Genomic DNA, 22,355 nt, shown 5'->3' on the forward strand with positions numbered 1-22,355 from the left:
TACAAAATTGATATTATAATAATACAAGCAAATATATTATATTATAAAACCTCAAATATATTAAGTTTTAATTCCAAATATATTGAGTTATAACCCCAAATATATTATGTTATAACCACAAATATATTCTGTTATAATCCCAAATATATTATGTTATAACCCCAAATATATTATTTGAACCCCAAATCATAAAAATTAGCCATAATTGTCATCTTCAACATCACTGTTTTCCACCATTGATGATCTTTAGTTTCTTTTAAAACATGAAAAAAATCTGATTTATTACTAAATGATGTTTTATTTTGCAAGGGAATAGGCAATTAATTAGAAAACTTTTCATCTTCAAAAAAGAAACAATTTTCTATATTTTTTTTTAAAAACAAAAGTTTTTTTTAAATAGTAGTTTTTTTAAAATAAGATATTTACTAAAGAAGAAAAGTGGACTGGGCTCTTAAGAGCCGTCTTTAGAAAAGACGATCTCTCAAGAGAGAGCCTGTTTGGTTTATTTTGTTTGCTGAGTTGTCAAAGTTAAGAGTAAGATACATGTCATTTCACGTGGTACAGAAGGAAGGTTTGGTGCGGTTAACCCAAGTGGGGTCATGTTCTACAACAAAATTATTGACAATCTTCTGCTTAAAGGTATATATTTTGAGTTAGAATCCTCACAATTATTTAAAATGTTTTATTTGTGAGTTCATTACATTATCTAATGGTTAGAATTAGTTGATGGATGAAAATAGGGAGAATTTTGAGATTTTATTTTTTATTTTAAAACAGGTGTCAAAATCTTAGTATAGGATAATAGATAAAGGTAATGGAGAGGATCCTAATACATTATTTCTAGCTTGTTTTCTTCGACTGTTATTTCTTATTTCGTACTTCCTCCGTTCCATATTAGTTGCAATATTACAAAACTTGACACTATTCATTCATTACTCTTAATTTAAGATTAGCTTTTAGCCTATAAGTTAAAACATAGTCAAGTGAGATCTTGTTTGATTTGTAGAAAAACATAGCACTCTCTACATCAAATATGTACCTCATATAATATGTGATAAAACTGCTTAATTTTCATTTTCACAAAAAATATAGTTTAACATAGATTCTGCCCCTATACACTTATGCACATACGCACGCATGCATACCCACATGCACGCGCAAACACACGCGCACTTGCAGGTACTCTTGCCCAATTTGAGAGGGGGGGGGGGGGGTGAGACGGGATGTTAAGCCTATAGGGTTTTGTATGTCAAAGCCTAATATTGTAATTATATTCTTTGAATTCTAAGAATCGTGTTAATAATGCCTAAGGTGCCAAAAGGTAATGAATTTGGCGTGCATGAAGAGCTTTTGTGAAAAGTCAACACATTGCTCAATTGTTGAAACATGAGACAATACAATAAGACAATCCAGCCTATGCGAAAGGACGCGAAACAATATTGTTTCTTGGTGTTTATGAAATTGGTGATAAATCAAAACAAACACTTAAAACACCGTACCACTTAAACAGAGAAAGTGCCATGTCAAGAGATTAAATTTGAATCACATCAACCAAATAAGATCAATTAGTTACAGCAAATTAAAGAACACCTTGATTAGAAGTAGCCTTAAGATAAGTCAAATTAGGTCGAGTGAACGATAAATATATATAAGAAGACTCATGAGTCGTTGAGACTTCTTTGGATCACTAGGAATTCGCATGTTATGTAAGCATGGGAATGATTTTTCTCAATAGTTGTGCAGGATGCATGAGAGCATAAAAGGCCAGTTTTAGTAAGAACTTTAGATGACACTTGCGTTGACATAGAAACATGTTACCAAGACCCCTAAGCCTGTTATAACGCAAGAGTGATCCATTGAGAAAGAGTTGAAAATGAGAAGAATAAGAAGGACTCTACACTCTTGATTTCACTAAAATAAAAAAAAATTTATAGTCACGATTGAGCCAAAAACTCATAATTGTAAAAGTAACTATGTTACACAGAAAGGTAACTATGAAGAGTCTAATTCAAGTTCAAGTTATATCCACCATAATTGTAAAAACTCATAAGAAGGACTCTACACTCTTGATCTCAAACATCACTTTTAAAGACAAAGACTTTAAGGTGGTTTGTCAAATTCAAGTTATATCCACCATCGTATGTTATTTGGACTCAGGTACTGATGTCGGATACTAGTATGTGTAAAAGCATTGGATACGTCTAAATATTCAATTTTACACCTAAAATGAAGAGTCTAAGTGTCATACCAATGTCCGTGCATCAAGGATCCGACACAGGTACGTGAAGCAAAATGAAGAGTCTGAGTAACATAGCCACCATCCTAGCTGAGTTGTATTCAATGATGCGTTTAAAGGATAAAAGTTATAAACGTTATAGAACTACAATGGAGTATTTGATAAGGGAAGAGGGGGTAATGTTAGGGAGTAATGAGTAAGAAAATGTAGCTAATAAAGTGAGACCTTTTGCAAACCTAATAACCTAGGCTAGGTAGCTTTTTTTTAGAGCAACAATAGGGAAACCATGAAATCAGAAATCACGAGCACAAAAATGGGCTAGAAGCTTCTAGCAAATGCTGCTTGTTCGAGAAATATTTAGAGTATAAGCTGTCTGGAAGCTTCTGTTATACTTGCTACAAGAACAGAAATCAAAGCAATTCAACAGTACACAGAAACAGAAATAAGGATATGAAAAAGAACATAAGAAGAAGAGAGAAGAGAGAATAGAATGCTTGTATTATGTAATAAGGGCAGAGTACCCCCTAAGCTCTTTGAGTGGCTCAGTAACTCCCTAGTGTAAGGCTACACTCCAAATTGTACTACAAGCATGATAAGATCCATTCCCTAATACAGTACATATAATATTGTACTATCTTCTAGAACTCCTTCCAGCTCAGCCCCAAAATAGAAATATTCCCCTTGTAATCGTTTTGCAAAAAACCCTACTTCTCAATGCTTCTTACTTCTTCTAGAATAGACTTGTGTAATTGTGGGCCTATTTGGGCAACGATCCATGACAGCTTCTAGTTGGATGCTTCACTTGATCAACGTGTTCCTTTGGTCCTCAATGCTCCCATAATCTATATACACTTGTCCTATTCATATCGAGTCACACTAGTCCTACTCATACTGATGCACACTTGTCCTACCTAATGATTGCTCATTTGTGTGTACTCTGATTCATCTCCCTCTACCGATCCTAAGTGCACACTTGCAGCCTTATCCACCAATACCACTAAGGTTAATTAATTAGTACATAACTAAGTCCTAGTTTTTGGTGAACTCAAGTCACCCATAATCCTAACAATTCCACCTTGGCTTGAGTTCTCCCAAGTCACAAAGATCACCTTCAAGAACTTGAACTCTCACAAACATCTTGCTAGGCACTAACATACTCAACAAACTAAATACATATGCACAAGACAAACAAAGCATATGTAACTAAAAGGCCCATAAAAGGCTAAAAAGAGTATAATTAATTATCAACCAAGTCCATACATTTGGCTCCCAATGCTCTTATAATTTTAATAGTGTAATATACTAAGTCCTAATACTTGGTAAAGTAAGTCGCCCATTTTAACATTTTCTTTTTATGTATTATCAATATATATAGTTGTAAAAAATGATTTTTACTCGATGTTGTTGAATTATTATGAAGGAGTGGAACCTTTTGTGACGATACATCACAATGACATGCCACAGGTGCTTGAGGAAAAATATGAAGCTTGGCTTAGTCCTCAAATACAGTAAGTATTAGTATTTGAGGTCTTGTCAATACATTATATTTTTATTTATAAAAGAAGGTTAAATTTGTAATGATTATTTAATTTACATATATGCTTTACATTGTGTAGGGAAGATTTTGTATTATTTGCAAAGACATGCTTTGAAAATTTTGGTGATAGAGTGAAGAAATGGGCTACAATAAATGAACCTAATATACATGCGGAGTTTGGTTACATGAGAGGTGAATTTCCACCACAACGTTGTTCCCTTCCGTTTGGTAATTGTTCACTTGGTAACTCAGACCTTGAACCTTTAATTGTTGCTCACAACATGTTGATCTCACATGCTAAAGTCGTTCAACTTTATCGACAGAAATTTCAGGTATATTACTTTGTTCATCACATTTAGTTGCAACTTATGATCATAACAATTTTAGTTTCTTGTTCAACAAGGTTACACTCCAACTAATTCAGTTGATAAGGCTTTAAAAAATAGTACTTAAATCTTAAAATTTATTCTATTTACATCTTTTATTTTATGGTTCTCAATACAAATAAAAACATAGTAAAATTATATACTAAAACTTTAAAACTGAAAGTAATTAGCTAAAAGATATTTTTCTTGAATGTGTATTTATATTCGATTCAAATATATACGAAGTGAACAATGACGATATTAGAAAACTAAATATTATACAATAATAAATACTGCCAGTATAAAATATTCACAATGTATGCAAGAATAAAATATTATCTTATAGATATTATAGATATTGTAGATATTATTATTATTATTATTATTATTATTATACACCCTTGCAATTGAAGTGGAACGTTCATGAATATTGAGACTGTCCCTAAAAATCTTGAAACAAAATAAGAGGAAGATCATTGGTGAATATATTTGCAAACTGATATTTAGATGGAACATGAAGTATGCAAACTTGATCACGAGCAACTTTTTCGCGAACAAAATTAATATCAATCTTAATGTGCTTGGTGTTTGATGTCAAACAAGATTTCTAAACATATATAGCTCTATAATGTTATCACAATCCACCAAAGTAGCCTTAAGAATAGGACAATGAAGCTCAAGTAGAAGATTACATTTAGAGACTATATTGACAACATCGTGATATTCGACTTCGACATTGGAACGAGACAAGGTAGCTTATCATTTTGAGGATTAAGATAGTAGGTTATCACCTAAATGCAATAACAGAAAGTAGAATTGCGAGTATTAGGGAACCCAGTCCAATCAGAGTCAATCAACATCAATGTATGAAACAAGAGTGGTGGATGAGGGGTAATGATGCAGAACATGACCGAGTGTTGCATGAATGTATGTTCGTATGCGATGAAGGGTGTGCATATGAGAAGCCATTGCGTTGTGCATAAAAATACATATTTTTTGAATATCATAGGAGATGTTTGGTCTAGTAAAGGTTAAGTATTGCAAGACACCAACAAGCGTACGGTAGAGAGTAAGATCTTCAAATGGACAAGAAAAGGACGAACTGAGTTAGGGTTTGGTGTTAACTGTAGTAGGGAGGATTTACAAGAAACCATCCTTGTGTGACTAAGAATTTACTAGGCATATTTTTCCTAAGAGAATAAGCAAACTTATGTGACTAAGAATTATAATCATGACCGCAGAAGTGGTTGTGCAACCAGCGCAACAGCACACAAGCCTGCAGGTTTCTTGAATATGGTCCCCAAGAACATAATATGCATGAATCATTAGTAGCATATTCTTAGCCTATTGATAATGAAGTAGGTCTCTTGAAGACCTTCCCTCTGAGAGACGACTTCCAAACCCAGCCCAATTGATCATTTAAAAAATACCTACTATGCGCACGCATTTCACAAAACACCCACTACAATTTTTAGTAAGTATTTTGTATACTGAAGTAGACATATAAACACCTACAACACTTAACATAAACTTCTACATCAAATAACCTGAACACCAACAGCACATAACATAAACTCCTACAGCACATAACATAAATACATACAACAAATAACCTAAACTCCTACGGCTTTTAACAAAAATACCTACAACACATAACAAAAACACTTACAACAAATAGCCCTAACATCTACAGCACATAACCTAAACTCTTACAGCAAATAACCTAAACACCTACAACACATAACACCTACTTGACAACTTCAGCATGTCCAATACACCTACTTGACATACTGTAACTCCTACTTAACGTATTCTAAATGCCTAATTAAGATATCCTAAAACCCTACCGAGTAAGCATGCAATTACACTATATTTTCTATTTATGTATTTTTTAAAAATCTAATGGGCCAGCCCAATTGAGATCGTCTCCTTAAAAGATGGTTTCTCACAACAATTTGTGTTAATAATGCCTGCTGTATGTGAGAAGGATGGTTTATCGATTCCTAACAATTACTGCTTTTATATGTTAGAGTATATAAACATATCTTAGGCCTTAATCATAAACTATTAACTTATGGTTAAGTTCTCAAGTAATATTTATATAATCTAACACCATATATATGCCCTTCATTAATTTGTTCTATCACCAATTAATATTTCGTTAACCAGTGGGACTGTTACTATCTTTTTTTTCTTACAAACTATGTATAGTGAAGCCTTTCATCATTTTTGTACTTTTAACCGATTAATAATAATTTTTTTACCGACAACTTATATATAGTGAGCCCTTTGCTATTTTTTTATTTTGAGACAATTCATAGTTTTCATTAATTATAGTAATTCGTAATTAACAATAGCACATAATTTACACACATAATTTACACCAAGAAATCATTAACTTGATTGTTAAAGAATAGTTTCTATCGTCAAGATTTATTCTATTTTTATATGAATATTTACATTCAAAACACTAATTTAATATAAATAGGTGTTATTACTTTTTAGTACTCTTGATGCTAAATTTCTTTTTTATCGGAAAATAAATACATTAATTGAATGATGAACACTTTTCTTAATATAACTTAAAATTTATGAAATTAATCGATGCTAAACATTTAACATGTAAAGAGTGAAAGCTCTCTTATATGTTATTTGTATAGGGCTTTTTTTTTTTTCTTTAAGACGGCCCTGATCATAATGTTAATCAAGCAAGAAATCAAAACTATAATATATGTATATATTTTTATGTAGCTAATATTAGTTATACCTACAAAAATAATACCTATAATAATAAAAATATAGCATTGTTATTTTTGTTATTTAATTTGACATCTGTCATGTAGCCAACGCAAGGTGGTATCATTGGGATAGTATTGCATGCGTTCCATTATGAGCCCTACACCGATGATAAATTTGGTCACCAAGCTGTAGAAAGAGCCTATACCTTTTATATTGCCTGGTACGTCCATAATCATGACTTTTTTTTATATTTTTCTAAACAATTCAAAAATAAAGAAGTTATGAATTAACGAATTTAACTAAAAGTTTAATTTAATAGTTGATGTTTCGGGATATATTATATGTTGTATCTCGCAATTTCACACGAAAGTCATTGGGAATAAACGTGTTAATACAATACATATCCTCTTCATACATGATTTTATATATTCTTTAAATTATAAGGGGTAGCTTGAATTCAAACTGCTAACCTCCAGTCAATCCCGTTGGCTTTTCATATCATATCAAGGAACCAAAATCAAACAAACCAAAAGCTTAAACTAATGGTTCTAGTCTCATAATAACATATTGCATATTTACATATTAGTTGTTGGATAAATGGACTTTTAAAGGTTAGTACCTTATCGTAGTTACCATTGGGACTTTATTAGTTTGTTATTAATCAATTAATTCCATACTAATGCTTCCAACAAATATATTCTCATTCATGGGGATGATTCAATATTATTAAATCATATTTATGCTCTTTGACTAAAGTTAATGAGGTTGAAATATGACCGTTGGGAAGTGCTTATATAGTAGGTGTTTCATCCTTTTGAGATACACCATTCTCAATTTCTGATTTCTAATTCTATTCCATTGTTCAAGAGTGGTATTTGCTCCACACCTCAAGTAGTGAGTGTACATAACTTTTAATGGTTGTGTTAACCTTGAAAAAATCCCCTCTATTTATACTTGGGATAGTCGGAAAATAACTTTCTTAATGCGACAAATTCATGTCACACCATATACTTCCTTATCAAACACATGTTAAACACAACTCCAACACATTTCTCATATACAAATATTATGCATATTATTATTACTTATATATATTAATGATTGTAGCCTTAAAAAGACACTAAAAAAAGGCTTTTCTTTTGAACATTAGTCTATAAAGATCACCAAAGATCACATTTGTCATATTGTCATCAAATATTTTCTTCTAAATTGAAATGATGATGTCATCATTGACTATTTTAGTTTAGAAATCAATTTACTCTTTTTATCAAATTAAAAGGCTAAAAAAATACATTTAATATATTTATATAATAAAAACTACAATTTTATTACAGCTTTAAATTTAAAAAGTAAATGATATTTTAAAGGAAAAATTTACATGATAGCAACCAATTTTAAGAAAACACGAATGATTGTATTTTTTTAATTTTTTTTACATTGTAGTAACTAGTTTTTAAAAAGTAGTATATTTCGTTAACTGAAATTTTTTTATGTTTTTTTCTCATTTTAGTTTATGTTTAAAAGAACAAAAAAAAATCAAAATCTTATACCTAGCCACCTTCACCCCAACCCCTACGCCTGCCCGAACCCTCACAACAGTGGCCTCTACCTTCATTTCCTTCATCGTGCCTTCCACCCCAACTAAAGAAAGACATGAGCTCATCCCTAGCCTTTTCGACCACCCTTACTTGATAACCTCTCTGACCACCTTGATCCAGCCCATCACCACATCATTTATCGACGCGCACACGACCCAAAATATCAGTCATCTATGCGGCCACCCCCTAAACCACAACCCATTAAAGCCACAACCTAATAGGTGGCCGTTGCTGGTGGCTAAAGGTCATGTTTGCGCTTTGAGGAGGGTAAAAGTCGTGGCTGCGGTGGTCTATAGGTATGATGGAATATAGGATAATGTAGTATTTAAATCCTTTAATTACTAAATATAAATTCTAAATCTCTAGTCTAGGTAAAAAAAACATTTAAAAACCTCTCATATACTCAAATAGTGTTTGTTTGCAAGTTATACAATTTGACGTACAATTGGAAGTGGAATCCTACTTTTTTAAGGGGATTGAAATGTTAATTTAATACTGTTTTAGTGATTTTGTCCCATTTGATTTGGGGATGTTTGTTAAGGCAATTAGTGAAGTCTTTATATCTCTAACTGTGCATAATTAAAAATTATAAAATGCTAATATTAATAATCCTTACGTAGATAAGAATCAAACAAGATTTTACTTAAATCAAACAAGATTTTACTTAAGTATGTTTTAACTTATAAATTTAGTGTCTAAAAACCAAATGAAACAAAGTTACCGACTTAAAATGAGTATTTGTTTATTCAATTTTTTTGCAATAATTCTCTTTTTAATACGAAATATTGCAAAATATGTAAGACAGAAAAATATTGTTTATCAACTAATACGTTCATTCAATGGGCGATCTTTGTCAATGCAGGATATTAGATCCCTTGATATATGGAGATTATCCTCCTTTGATGCATGAAATTCTGGGAAAAAATTTGCCTAGTTTTGGGGAAGATGAGGTAGAGTTGGTGAAAGGAAGTGTGGATTTCCTGGGTATAAATCACTACACTTCCTTTTATGCAATTGATTGTTTACATTCCACAGATTGTCTTCCAACTGAAAATCGCGCCATTCGAGGTTTTGCTGGAAGAACTATTGCTCGAGATGGTGTTCCGATTGGAGATGAGGTGCATTCTTGTTCTTTCATTCAATTCATTTTTAGGCTTTAAAACTTATTTGACAGGCGGTGCTTAATCATTCTAAAAGACCTGAACAATGAGGGATTAAGGATATTAATGTAAGGAAAGGCCTTTAGACCATCTAATGCTGAAAATTATATGTAGAAGGTAGAAATACATAACATACACAAGCAAACACAAAACATGCAAATAGAAAATTCGCACTAGCACTCTTCATAAGGCCCCATTTTGCTTCCTTTGAAGCTCCAACATCAGAGATAACTCAATTCATTTGCATCTCCATAACTTTCCACATTGACGTATCCCGTGGAATAAGCTATAATGTGACCAAAATCACCATCAAGTATGAGTGATTTGGCTTTTGTCCTAACAATCTCCCCAAGGCCATATCTCCCTCTATTATCAAGTGTCACCTTCTTTGATGACTCACTTATCATCAACATATAATTTGATTCATAAATTCGCCTTAAGACCATACTTGTCCCCACACCTCTTTGTGTACCACCCATCATGGTGGTCACCATCAATTAATGTTATCTTTGTTGATGACTTGAGCCTTACTCCACTCTTAAGATGATGCAAGTCTCCACTCCTTAAGAACACACGACATTGTTGCCCATCACACATTTCAGGTGCATTAAGCATTGTTTTTCCACCTTTGATGTTCCATCCCTTTCAATCTTCATGCCTTCATCTCGAATCTCCTCAATGAGATTAGATTCTTCTTCATCTAAGAAATGTATCTCACCCCCTATACTTTCTCACTATGTCATTATGTATTTTCATATGAACCTTTCTAATGGATTCAACTTCAACTTCATCGCCACTAGCAAATTCACCCTCTCATGCTCACAAGCCATCAATCTTATAAATAAGCTCTTGCCTCTACAAACTACAAACATGATATGAGTGTATGGAATCAAACAACAATCACCATCATTATCATATTTGACCATCAACACATGACCATCATGATTATCACATTTGGCCTTCATCATCATTGTTTGGGGGGCACTCCTCTGTGAAATCCTTTTCTTTAAAATTGTTTCCTTTTCACCTTCTCAAATGGAATTTTCCTCTTCTTTTCTTAGAGCTTCTCTCCAATCCTAACCTCTATGGTTGGTTTCTTCCACTTCCTCAAAAGCTTTAAGTTTCAAAGGTATTTAGTTGTTGCAAGTGTATTGAATTTGACCTATCTTGTGGCAATGATAGCACACTTTATCCCCATATCTCACTCTTATCTTCTTGACTCTAAATTTTTTTTTCAATTTTTTCCACTTTCCATAAATGAATCAATAATCTTACCACCTTTAATGTATGGTATTTCATCATATTTCTAATAAACCTAATAGCTTTAAGTTTTTCAACTCTCAATAATAGAGTCTTTATCATCAACTTTTGCTCTTCCGTATTTGTTAAGAAGCTCTACCAAAGTATCCTTCTTTTACCCACTAATTTTTTCTCGACAAAGGGTTTAATAAATCCTAATGGCCTCAACAAGCCCTCCAAATACATACCTACTTTTACCTTCTCTCCTATACCAAGCTCGTTTTCCCTCACTCAATACAAAACTCTAAAAGCAATTGGAAAAGCATTTAGACCCTTCCTATGGGGTATTTGGTTTATGGCTTTTTGGTTGGCTTTTTAGGTTGGCTTTTAGCATTTGGCTTGTTGGTTAGTCAAACAGGTAAAAAAAGTGTTTGGTAAATGGCTTTTTCAACTGGCTTTTGAGCTAAAATAAAAAAGCTACTTCAGTTAGCTTTTTAGGTTGGCTTTTGGCTTATTGACCCACTTTTTCTCTAATAAACAACCAACAGTCAAATGCCTAAATTTACCAAACATCTTTATAAACAGTTGGCTTTTTTCAGCTAGCTTAAAAGCCAATAAAAACCGCCAACATTTCTAGCTTGTCAAACAAGTCAACTAAAAAAAGCCAACAACAAATTGTCAAACACCCCCATAATATACATAAACAAGCACAAAAAGAGCAAAGCTTTGGATGAACAAAGCAAACACAACAAAGTTTAATGGAGCCTTAGACACCTACCTCTCAAAAATGATTATTTTTCGTTAAAAAATCAATAATACACTAACTAAATCTCTCACCATTGTAAGCTCACCTTCTAGAGCTTACAACCTCCAACAATTAAGTCTTTCATGAATACTAAAAAAAAGCCTCTCTTGAGTTCAACAAATCCCTCACTTGTTTGCACTCACCCAATGACTCAACCATTATCCCTAATCTAATTATTAAGTCATAATTAGGAGCTCGAGTGAACAACCAACAACAGTGCTCCCTTTTGCTTCTTTGAAGCTCCAACACCAAGCTAACTTTTGCATCCCATCACTTTCTTCATTGACGTATTCCATAGAATGAGCTATAATGTGAACAAAATCATCTCCAAGTATAGGTAATTCAGCTCTTGTCCTAACAACTAATATAGGAGTCTCGGAGAATTGTTTCTTGTCTCCATTGAAAAACGTACCATTTTTTCCACGTAAGGTCTTAGGTTCAATTCTCATTACCCCTCCCTAGCCCTCGGCCTCTTCCCTCAACATACCTTCTAATAAAAAAAGCTATAGATAGGGTCGAATATTCATCTTTAACATGTGTTTAACCGACTCATTAGTCATTCTTTTGTGATAAACATTACGCAATTCAATGTAAATAGAATTTATAATCAAATGACCTATAGAATATAAATTTATGTTATGGAAGTATCTTTATGTAATGAAAGTAATTATCCGACCACTAAACAAATCAAACTAATACTAATATTTTCTCAGTTTAAAAAAACATTACATATTTTTAATTCATATGAGTCTATTATTTGGATAAGATGAACATATCTTTGGAACAAAGAGATTATCTCAATATGTAGACATAACTTACAATCAGTGTTGCCTGCATGCGTATCTAATTGCTACTTGTGTTAATTTTATTAACAGATGGGCGTATTTGGATTTCATGTTGTACCATATGGAATGGAGAAGCTTTTAAACTATGTTAGTAGGAGATATCCTAACACAAGTATTTATATCACTGAAAATGGTAAGCTATATTTTACATAATCATAAATAAAGCTATTTTTTGAAATGTCGGTTCATTTTATCAATGCTAAATTAAGTAAAAATAAATAAATAAAAACCTTTAAGATTGGTCTTTAACACCCATAATAAAATATTTTCATTAGAATAAGATGCTTTCAAAAGAAAAGTAGTCTATTTTCTCCTCTTTACTTCCTTTTTTATCCAAATACACTCTTAGTAAACTGATCTATGAACAACATATATTTTTTTGATATTTAATGTATAACACACTTAAAAACTTTCAGGATACTGCCCACCAAGCTACCTTCAAGAATCGGAAATGCTACATGACTTCAATAGAATTAAATATTATCAAACATACCTTGCTTCTGTGGTGCAAGCCATGAGGTGAGAATTTTTGCCATTTTTGCGGTACAAACATATATATATATATGTATAGAAAGAATTAACAATAACAGTGTCAAAGCGTTGATTTCAAAAGATTTGGTGTCGACTATATAAACCTATTTATCAGTTTCAATAGTGTCTATATGCATTCTTCATCTCCGTTCATTTCAATCTACCAAATAATCTTCTGTCTTTCTCGGTTCTCATTCAGTTTTCTATCTTTCTTATCAGTTTGTTTATACCCTATCTTTGCACATGCCATGCCATGTTAAACGATTTTTTTTATCTTTCCTCGATATTTTCAATTCAAAGACTCTTTCATCTGTCAAGGAACCAAGTCAACTAAAAATTTAAGCAAATGGTTCAGACTATAGGGTATTCTATATAACACGCTCTCTAATGCAAAAGTCCTTTAGGCCAGAAGTAGATGTGCAGGTTTAACACAGACACCTATATTCTACATTAAATGAGGGTGACGTTTATCAAGATTTAAATTCGTGATCTTTTATCACACTAACACTTATATCTTAATTTGAATTACATCTCTTGCTGGGTATGGCTAATTATTTAAATTTTTAATGTTTTGTTTTTTGATTGCTTATGATGATCAGGAAAGGAGCAAAAGTAAAGGGGTATTTTGCATGGAGTTTGATGGATAACTATGAATGGTTACAAGGTTATAATATCACCTTTGGACTTTATCATGTGGATCGTAAAACATTAACCAGAACACCCAAACTCTCTGCAAAGTGGTATGAAGGTTTTATTGCAAATCGTGAAACAACCAATATTTCTTCATTCTAGCTCCTTCTACTATCATGTCTTATATAACTCTTAAAAGATAACCAGTTTGTGCACTAGAACTCTTTTTTCTTTTATTGTTTTATTGAATATCAACTTTAATTTTGTTATCTCATTATAACTTTAAATAGATAAAACATATGAATACTATGACTTATTTTGAAAGGACATTCATAAAATGGGTTTATTCTTGTCCATTTATATTATTTTTGAATTCAATATTATTTAGGTAAAGGAGAAGTGTATGTTAACTAGCATGCCAAAATTTGAATTATAATTCATATTGTATCTATTTAACCGAGTATATTTAGACTATTTTTGGAGACTTAAAAGAAAGCTAGCCAGTTGATGAATAGTGATTACTATTTAAGTGTAGTCATTAAAAACAGTGGATGTAGATTATTTTTAGCGGATATTTGTGAATTCTTGTCAATTTTTATAATTTGAATTCAATCTAATTTAGCTTAAGCAGAAGTGTATGCTAACTAGCATGCTCAAATTTGAGTTACATTTTGTGTTGCTTCTATTTAACATTTACCTATCTCTTGTTATTCACTTAATTTAAAAAGTCCATTAGTTTAAGAATCAGTTTTTCATTTCTATTAAGGCCAATTTCATTCTGAGTGTCTCATTTTTCTATTTAGATCAATATTTATAATTCGTATTTATTTGAGCCTAGTAAGATTTTTCATCTTTAATATCAAACTTTAATATAAAACTAACATTTAATTAGCCTAATATTGTTAAGTGTAGCTTCCACCTATCTAAGACTCTTAATAACAAATCAAATATATTGAACAATTAGAATTTCATTGACTATTATAACTTTTATTAAAATTCTTATTATTCACACAAAATAATCTATATTAGCATTTTTAAATGAAAATCCATCTCAGTAATGTGTATGTATATCTATTAAAATGTGTTTTTCTTCCAATAATTTATGAATTATACTGATGACTAAGGTGCATGTTTATTTCACAACAGGAGAGGTTCTAAATATGTTCGACCACACGGGCCCCCACAAAGTTAAGGGCCCTCAATACTAAATTATGTATTATAGATTAAGTGTTTAAAAATATAAGTTATTAAAAAAATATAATAATTTTTTAAATTGCACAGGACTTTAAATAAATTCTGTTAATTTTTATTCCGCCCTTATTTTGCACTACTCTACATATGGCCTTAAATATTGTCCATTTGGGTTTGAAGTTAAGTTAGGCCTGCAGAAAGCCCTTTTGTAGACCTAGTTCAAACGCGAAAACTCGGTTCAAACACCCACAAACAATTCTAATCTTCGGACTGCACATACGAGATTTTTAATTTTCGTAGTAGAGATAAATTTAAAATATAAATATCTTTTGTTTCAGATTATAATGAATGATAAAAAAATCTGAATAAATCATGTGCATTAAAATCAAGTCAAAACAACATCTAGGTAAGACATCAATTCGATACTTTGAAATATATAACCGTAAAAGTAAATATGAAATTCAAAACAAAAGTGCATCTAACACCACTATTTAACCTTTTATCAACTACAAAAATTGATATCCATCCAATATAGCAGGTATTTGGTAAATTAGCTTAGAAATAACTTATTTTTGACATAAATATATGGTTGGATGATCAGATTATTTGCTGGTGTTTGGTTTTTTAGTTTGTTGAAACAATTTGTTGTTATGGATCAGCTATTTTTGAACATGTTGTTCATAACAACATGTTCAAAATTAACTAGTCAAATTAATCACTTCAATCAGATCAACCATTTGTCATTCATCAAAAATAAATGAGAATATAATAAAACATTTATTTACTAAATACTAATTTTTATCACTTTTTTTGTAGCTATATGTATAGAAATGGACGTTTGCCTAAGCTTTCATTGTCATCATTAAAAGACAATTGGGTCACATTGTACATGCATAGAAGGAGGGGGACCAATCCACTTTCATAGCTTTAACTTTTGTGAAAGATTGGATTTGGCCAATTGCTTGTGAAGTGACGGTGGTGGTTGCCATTGCGTATCAATGCAATTAAATATTACTTCTATAACATAATCCTCTACCATCAACAGTTGAGCAAATTGAAACAATGTTTTTTCTTACAACTAAAAATCTATCAAGTATTGAATTAGGAAGCTAAGATCCTCTAAAGATATTGCCGTAATTTGTAAACAATTAGAAATTAAATATATGTGGAGCCACGTATGTTGCTATGCAAAGATGGTTGTTTGGTCATTTTATGACTACAATAAAATTTCACAAATTTAGTCAATTTTACATTGCTTTAATTTAAAAAAGGCGGTTGTGACTTATGAATAAAAGTTTGATGGGTTATAAGCGTGAATATTATATGGGTAACATGGAAAATGTTATTCTTCAACTATGGTGAATATATTTAGTATACACAAAAACTTATATGCAGCCGTTGCATGAGTGCAACAACTTATATATGGGCCAAATAGTCTGCAGTCCATTTTTTAAAATTCATTTATTACTTTTATACTAAATTTAATATTTAAAAGATCAAATTGAAGACTAAAATGGCCAAATGTAAAACTTAAAAGATCAATTTCAAGACTTAATTTATGTGATTATAATTGTTAAATTTGGTATTAAAATTGTTAATTTCAATACTTAAAAAACCAAATCAAAAGCTTAAAAGACCAATTCCAACGTTATCTTGGATTTAACCGTTTAAGTCTCTAATTAGGATCGAAAAATAATACTCCCTCTGTTGTTTTTTATTCTTCTTGTTTACTTTTTGCATAGTTTTCAAAGCAAATTTAAACCTCAATATTTCTAAATACACATAATAAAAAATTATAAACTAAATAAGCGGGTAAAATAAAGAGTTATCACACCTGGAGGGTAAAATAGAGAGTTATCACACCTGGAGACGAAAACAACGACTAGGATACACTTGAAGTAAATCTGTGTTTACTTTGGAAAAGGTTAAAGATTTTCAAATTTAAGTAAAATAAACAAGCTCAACCTTGATATGTTTGATGCAGGGTGATGCTCCAATGCCATCCCAAAAGAATTGTCAAGGAATACCAATTCCTGATGGGCAAATTAAAGCCACCATTGATCATGTATAGTTAATAATACATATAATACAAAGTTTCAATGTTCATGAGTTCAAAACATTTGACTAGCATTTTGTGATTTTGTCTTTTGATAATGTTTTAGGTGCCTAATACTACTTACAAAGCCTTTGTGGTTCCTCGCCCCAATTACATCTTCAAGTACGTGGGTGATGTCGTGAGACCATTCTTTCCTTTGCCAAACGCACTTATTTTGGCACTCATTAATAATAAAAAGGCATAATAAATTATTTAGTTTATGTTACTATTTTCTTGAATTATTATGTTTCTTTACTATTATAGCTGCAAGAGTCAAACTTTAATTTTAGCTTTTTGAAAATAAGATTTTTTAATTTTTATTGCCATTAGTGATGATATTTTGCAAATAAATATTACTACATTTTTTAACCTTTTTATTTCATTGTATTCTTTTTATTAGTTCAACTCATATTTGGTGAAAAGAATAAGCTCTACTTAATCCATTTACTAACCATGTATTTTTATTATCACTAATTAGGCTGAAGGAAAGAGAGATTTATCGAGAACCAAACCAAAAATCTTATATGATGAAAATGATAATTTAAATATTATAATTCAAGAACTAATTCTTCCATTTATGATTTTTATATATTAGCATAAAATTTATCAAGTTTGGTATCAAATACTCCTATACAAAAATACCTATCTATAGGCACAAATATATGGCCAATTCCAACTATGCAAGGTAGATGAGTTGATAAATGATGGGGGTATAAGTTAGATTCTTAATTATTAGATTCTTAATTAATTTACTAAATGTATTTCCTAGTTTTTCCATGCAATTGTTGATGTCATCAAAGGCTTAGACAATTAGACCATGAGACTTTATTCACATGGGGGTTAGTGAATATGTATTAGTTTAATGTTTAAGTAATAATTAATAATTAATTAATTATAAATTTTGATTAGATGGACAGAGGCTCTTCAACCTAAAGTATGTATATGACTTTGTTAAATGATCCATTAAGCAAACATCATGATGAATAAAAAGCATTATTTAAGGAACAATATTCAGCTAATCCTTGTGTTACATTCACTATCAAAAGTCTAATTCTACTTTATTATGCTAAATAGCACAAAGACCTCATCTCCTTCAAAGATTTGATGATATAATACTATTTATAAAACTTTAATCATTATTTTTACTTTTATGAGAATATTAGCAATAAATATAAACTTTTTAAAAGATTTTCCCTAATGCCATATCATGCATCCAAAATACATACTTTTGGTCTATCCGAGTTAGTTTGAAGTATTATGAATTAGTTTTAGTGTCAAACTTTAATTTTACAAATATAAAATAATAAGAAAGTTGTGAAATGCGTATAACAAATATTTACAGAATCTGAGGTAGCTTTATGCTAGGTGCGACCTAACTCTTATATATATCGTATCTCGTTACCTATTTCCTTAATGATGTTCGTGATTAACTCTAATTCATCTCTATTGTTAGTTTTCTACTAAACATTACATTGGAAAGATATTACCTTTTTTATATGTACTATAATTTTTTACATCATTAAAAGTGTTAATTGTATTAAACAAAGTGATAAATTAATGTTTTCTTATTCTATAAATATGGGACGTGCACATGAAATTTAATGTATGTTATTTCTTAAATTCCGAAACATCAAAGTCACAAATTCTTATAGTTTTATAATCAATTATTATTAGTATTTTCAAATTCATCTTTCTAAACAATTATTGATTTTAATTTCATTTCAAATTTTTAGTTTTATAAACCAAAGCACCATGAGGAAAATATTATATCAAAGAAAAGTTTTTAAAACAACTTCAAGTGATATTCATATTTCATAATACTATTTAATCTTTTATTGCGTTTTGAAATTTATTATGATTGTAACATTAAAGACCATTCAGTAATCGAAAATGAAAAGTTAAGTTCGCGTTGAATTTACGGGTAATGATTGGTACATTTAACTTCCTACAAGTTCTAGTGGGTATTTTTTTACTTTGATATCCCAAAAATAGTTTCTCAAAGGATACAAACTTAAGTCTTGCGTACCAATTCAAAATTAAAGTTTCTCCATTTTCTTCGATTAATTTTCTTCTCATACATTTTATATATAAAATGGTTGTTGCCTAGAGCTATTGATTAAAGTTGTTGGTTGGATTGATAAATAGAAGTTATTAGCTGATTTGCTTGCTGTTAAGCCATTTGTTATGAAGATATTTGGTAACAATTAGTTATTAATTGTTGTTGTGCATTAGAAAAATGTGAGTTAAAAAGTCAAAAAAACAGTGTAAAAGCTACTTATAGTTTCGTAAATTTTTTATTGTTGACTTTTGCATTGATTTTTTATAGACTTTTTGACTGTTAGCTTATTAGCTATTGAAAACAGCCAAAAAACATATTCTATTTAGTAATTTGTTTCTCAATCAACTGAGAATATGACATTTAAGCCAAATGAAAAAGTTGCTCTTATTGGCTTTTTAATTAGTTTTGCCTTTTTAATCCACTTTTTTGCTAACAAACAACCAACACCTAATTTTTCCAAGCATCTTCTTTTTGATAGCTGGCTTATCCAGCTAGTTTAAAAGTCAAGAAAATCAGTTAATACTTTATATAGTCAAAAAAACCAATTAAAAAGTCAATAAGACAATAACCAACTACTAAACAACCAATAACGACATGCCAAACACCTCTTGTAGCTTTTAGTTTTAGCATAAAAATCAACTTTTAGTTGACTTAATAATCATTTATTAAAAGGAAGGTGCTTGGACCCTCAAATGGCAAGAGGAGGTGTAACAGATAGTAAGAAAATATAGTAAAAATAAAAGCAATTAAAAGGTTGAAGTTTTGATGAACAAAGCTCACGCACAATGCATAAATAATGTCTTACATACCTCACCTTAGATAGGATTATATTCCATTAATTAATCAATAAATACTAAATTATGAAATGCCATTCATAATGCTTGATCACACACTATCAATCTTATAGATTGTACCTTTAATGGAACAGTACTCTAGGACTTTCCCTATTTTTCCTATGTATTAGCGTCCTCTCTATTGATTCTAATTTGATTAGAGCCCTTATATAGCCTCCAAACAAATAGAATTATCGTAGGACAAATTAGAAAACTTGCTGATGTAAAATCCATCATGATTTACATGGAAAGACTTTTCAAGAACTTGTGATTGAGGGGAATGACTAAAAATGGTCCAACTAAACTCATTTACGTTGGGATTATTCGAAGTCAATGTCAAGTAGGTCAAAATTGTGGTCAAAGTCTTGGTCTACTTAAAGTCTTATTTTTCAAGTCACTTGTGAAGATGCTTGCATGGTCCATTCGAATTGCATGGATATGTTGCTTGAATATTGGCAAAGAATGGTAGCATGTAAATTTATCCTTGGTGATGGTTTAAAAAGCCACGATTTGCTTAAGGATGCCATACGTTTGAGGTGTTATTCTAGCCACAAAAGTTACCTAAATTAGCATGCATGATATAAGACAATTGGATGATTAATTTGCTAATTAAGTTGGTGATTTATGGATAAATAAATCGGAATTGAATGAGGTAATTTTCTTACCTTGAATGTGGAATGTTTTCAAAGAAAATTCCATTTATGGTCGTCCATCAAAGGAATTAAATAGAGTAATTACTGCTGATTTGACTATTCTGTCAAAGGTTTGAAGGGCTAAATAAGGCAACTATGAATTTTCTCTTAAATCACACGGCTATTGTCTCGTCATTCATTTTAATGGTTTTAGTAATATTGTCCATTCATTCATTATGATAATAATTGAGAAGAGCACCCAAAAGGAAATGTTTCATTCTTTTATGAGATTAATTGCTCACGACTTTTTAATGAGGATTTATTGTTGATTTCCTCTTCAAATTCCATCATTCATTTGGTCATTCAATATGGCTGAATCAAAAGTGATTATATTTCATCAAAGTTATTCTATGGATAAGAGCATCCAAGGTAAGTAATCAAAGTCATTTTATTGCTTATTCATATGGCTGCTGGAAAGGGCATTCAAGGCTTTTAAACTGATTTAGAGAAGAACCCAAAGGTCACGATTTTTGGGCCACGTTTTACATCATCAACAAAGGATAAATGAAGCCATTCAATGGTAGGTGATAAAGGTTTTTTGTTTTTGATTTTATTAGCAATAATAAAGAGTCGTTTTTGGCTATGTAAGGGTCGTTTGATTTAGCATCTTAAATGTTTCGTATTCTAGTAAGTTTACAAAGGAATTTAGTGTGTCGTTTTGTAATTACTTGAATGGTTTGTATTCAAGTAAATGTTTAGATTAATTTCTAATTTTTCGTATGTTTTGTAAGCCTATATAAAGGCATAGTTGATGAAAGAATATATGTAATACAATATTTAACCGAAATCCAATGAAAGTTGTGAAACTTTTCTTATTCATATACTTTTGTTTAAGTATTAAATGTTTATCCAAATTGTGAGTTTTTCTTACATTTGATGAGATTAAAGTGTTTGTGAGAGTTCCATACATTTTAATTCGAATATTCTAATTTGAGTTGAGTGTTCCTTAAATTGATATTACAACCTAGTAAGTTTAAGTGAGTGTTCCTTGCTTACATATCCTTTAGTTTGATTCATGTGAGTGTTCCTTATCAAGTACAATTGTTTGTTTATTTGTTTTTCCATATCTTTGAAAATCCCAAATTTTTAACTAGAAAATCTTGGAATCGTTTTCAAACTCTTGAAAGCTATTTCAAATAAAAAAATGTTGTTTTTCGTAACTTCATAAAATAGCTACACATAAACCAGTTTCTTACCATCTTTCTTTCTAAGTCAAACACATTTCTTTTCTTTTAAGTATTTTATTTGGGTTTCACCCGTTTTTGTTAAACTAGTCCCACTAGTTTACACATCACTTGCCCTCCAAGTTTCGACCAAAACAGAAATGACATATTTAGCCTTGCACCAGGGTGCTCGAACAAGCACTATATGTGTTCAAACGAGCACCATGCTATCACCCCTTATTACTGTTTGTTGAAGTTGTGTGCCTCGTTCAAGACACCTTCTCATGTAGCTCTTACCTCGTACATGGCAGCCTATATGTGCACCTCCTTGCGTAGATTAAGGCACCCTTAACATTGTGATACCCCAGATTCAGCTTGAAAAATGATTGATAGACTACTCATAACAACAAAGTGCATTTTCTTTTCATGGGAGCCCATTCACTAAGAACTCTACAGTTAAGCGTGCTTGGTGGGGATCAATCTTAAGATGGGCGGCCTCTTGGGAAGTTTTCCTACGTGCGCACGAGTGAGGCCAAAGTGTGCTGGAAAGACTTGTGTTGATTTGTGGGGCCAGTATACAATCTCTATGAGTAGTCACCGGCGGTTCGTTGGGCCGGGGTGGTACAAACACAGGCCC

General features: G+C 31.1%; 1 protein-coding gene across 1 annotated transcript in view; it reads left to right on the forward strand.

Moving 5' to 3' along the window:
- Window positions 1–14,023, forward strand: part of LOC130807319 (beta-glucosidase 18-like) — a 22,413-nt gene extending 8,390 nt beyond the window's left edge. The window contains exons 5-12 of the mRNA XM_057672479.1: window positions 565–639; window positions 3,657–3,744; window positions 3,853–4,105; window positions 6,982–7,097; window positions 9,338–9,593; window positions 12,555–12,657; window positions 12,941–13,043; window positions 13,655–14,023. Coding sequence (XP_057528462.1) covers window positions 565–639; window positions 3,657–3,744; window positions 3,853–4,105; window positions 6,982–7,097; window positions 9,338–9,593; window positions 12,555–12,657; window positions 12,941–13,043; window positions 13,655–13,847 — 1,187 coding nt within the window. The 3' untranslated portion in view covers window positions 13,848–14,023. The remainder of the gene's footprint in view (window positions 1–564; window positions 640–3,656; window positions 3,745–3,852; window positions 4,106–6,981; window positions 7,098–9,337; window positions 9,594–12,554; window positions 12,658–12,940; window positions 13,044–13,654) is intronic.
- The last annotated feature ends 8,332 nt before the right edge of the window (window positions 14,024–22,355 follow it).

Source organism: Amaranthus tricolor, chromosome 3 (assembly GCF_026212465.1).
Source record: "Amaranthus tricolor cultivar Red isolate AtriRed21 chromosome 3, ASM2621246v1, whole genome shotgun sequence".
NCBI classification, from domain to species: Eukaryota; Viridiplantae; Streptophyta; class Magnoliopsida; order Caryophyllales; family Amaranthaceae; genus Amaranthus; species Amaranthus tricolor.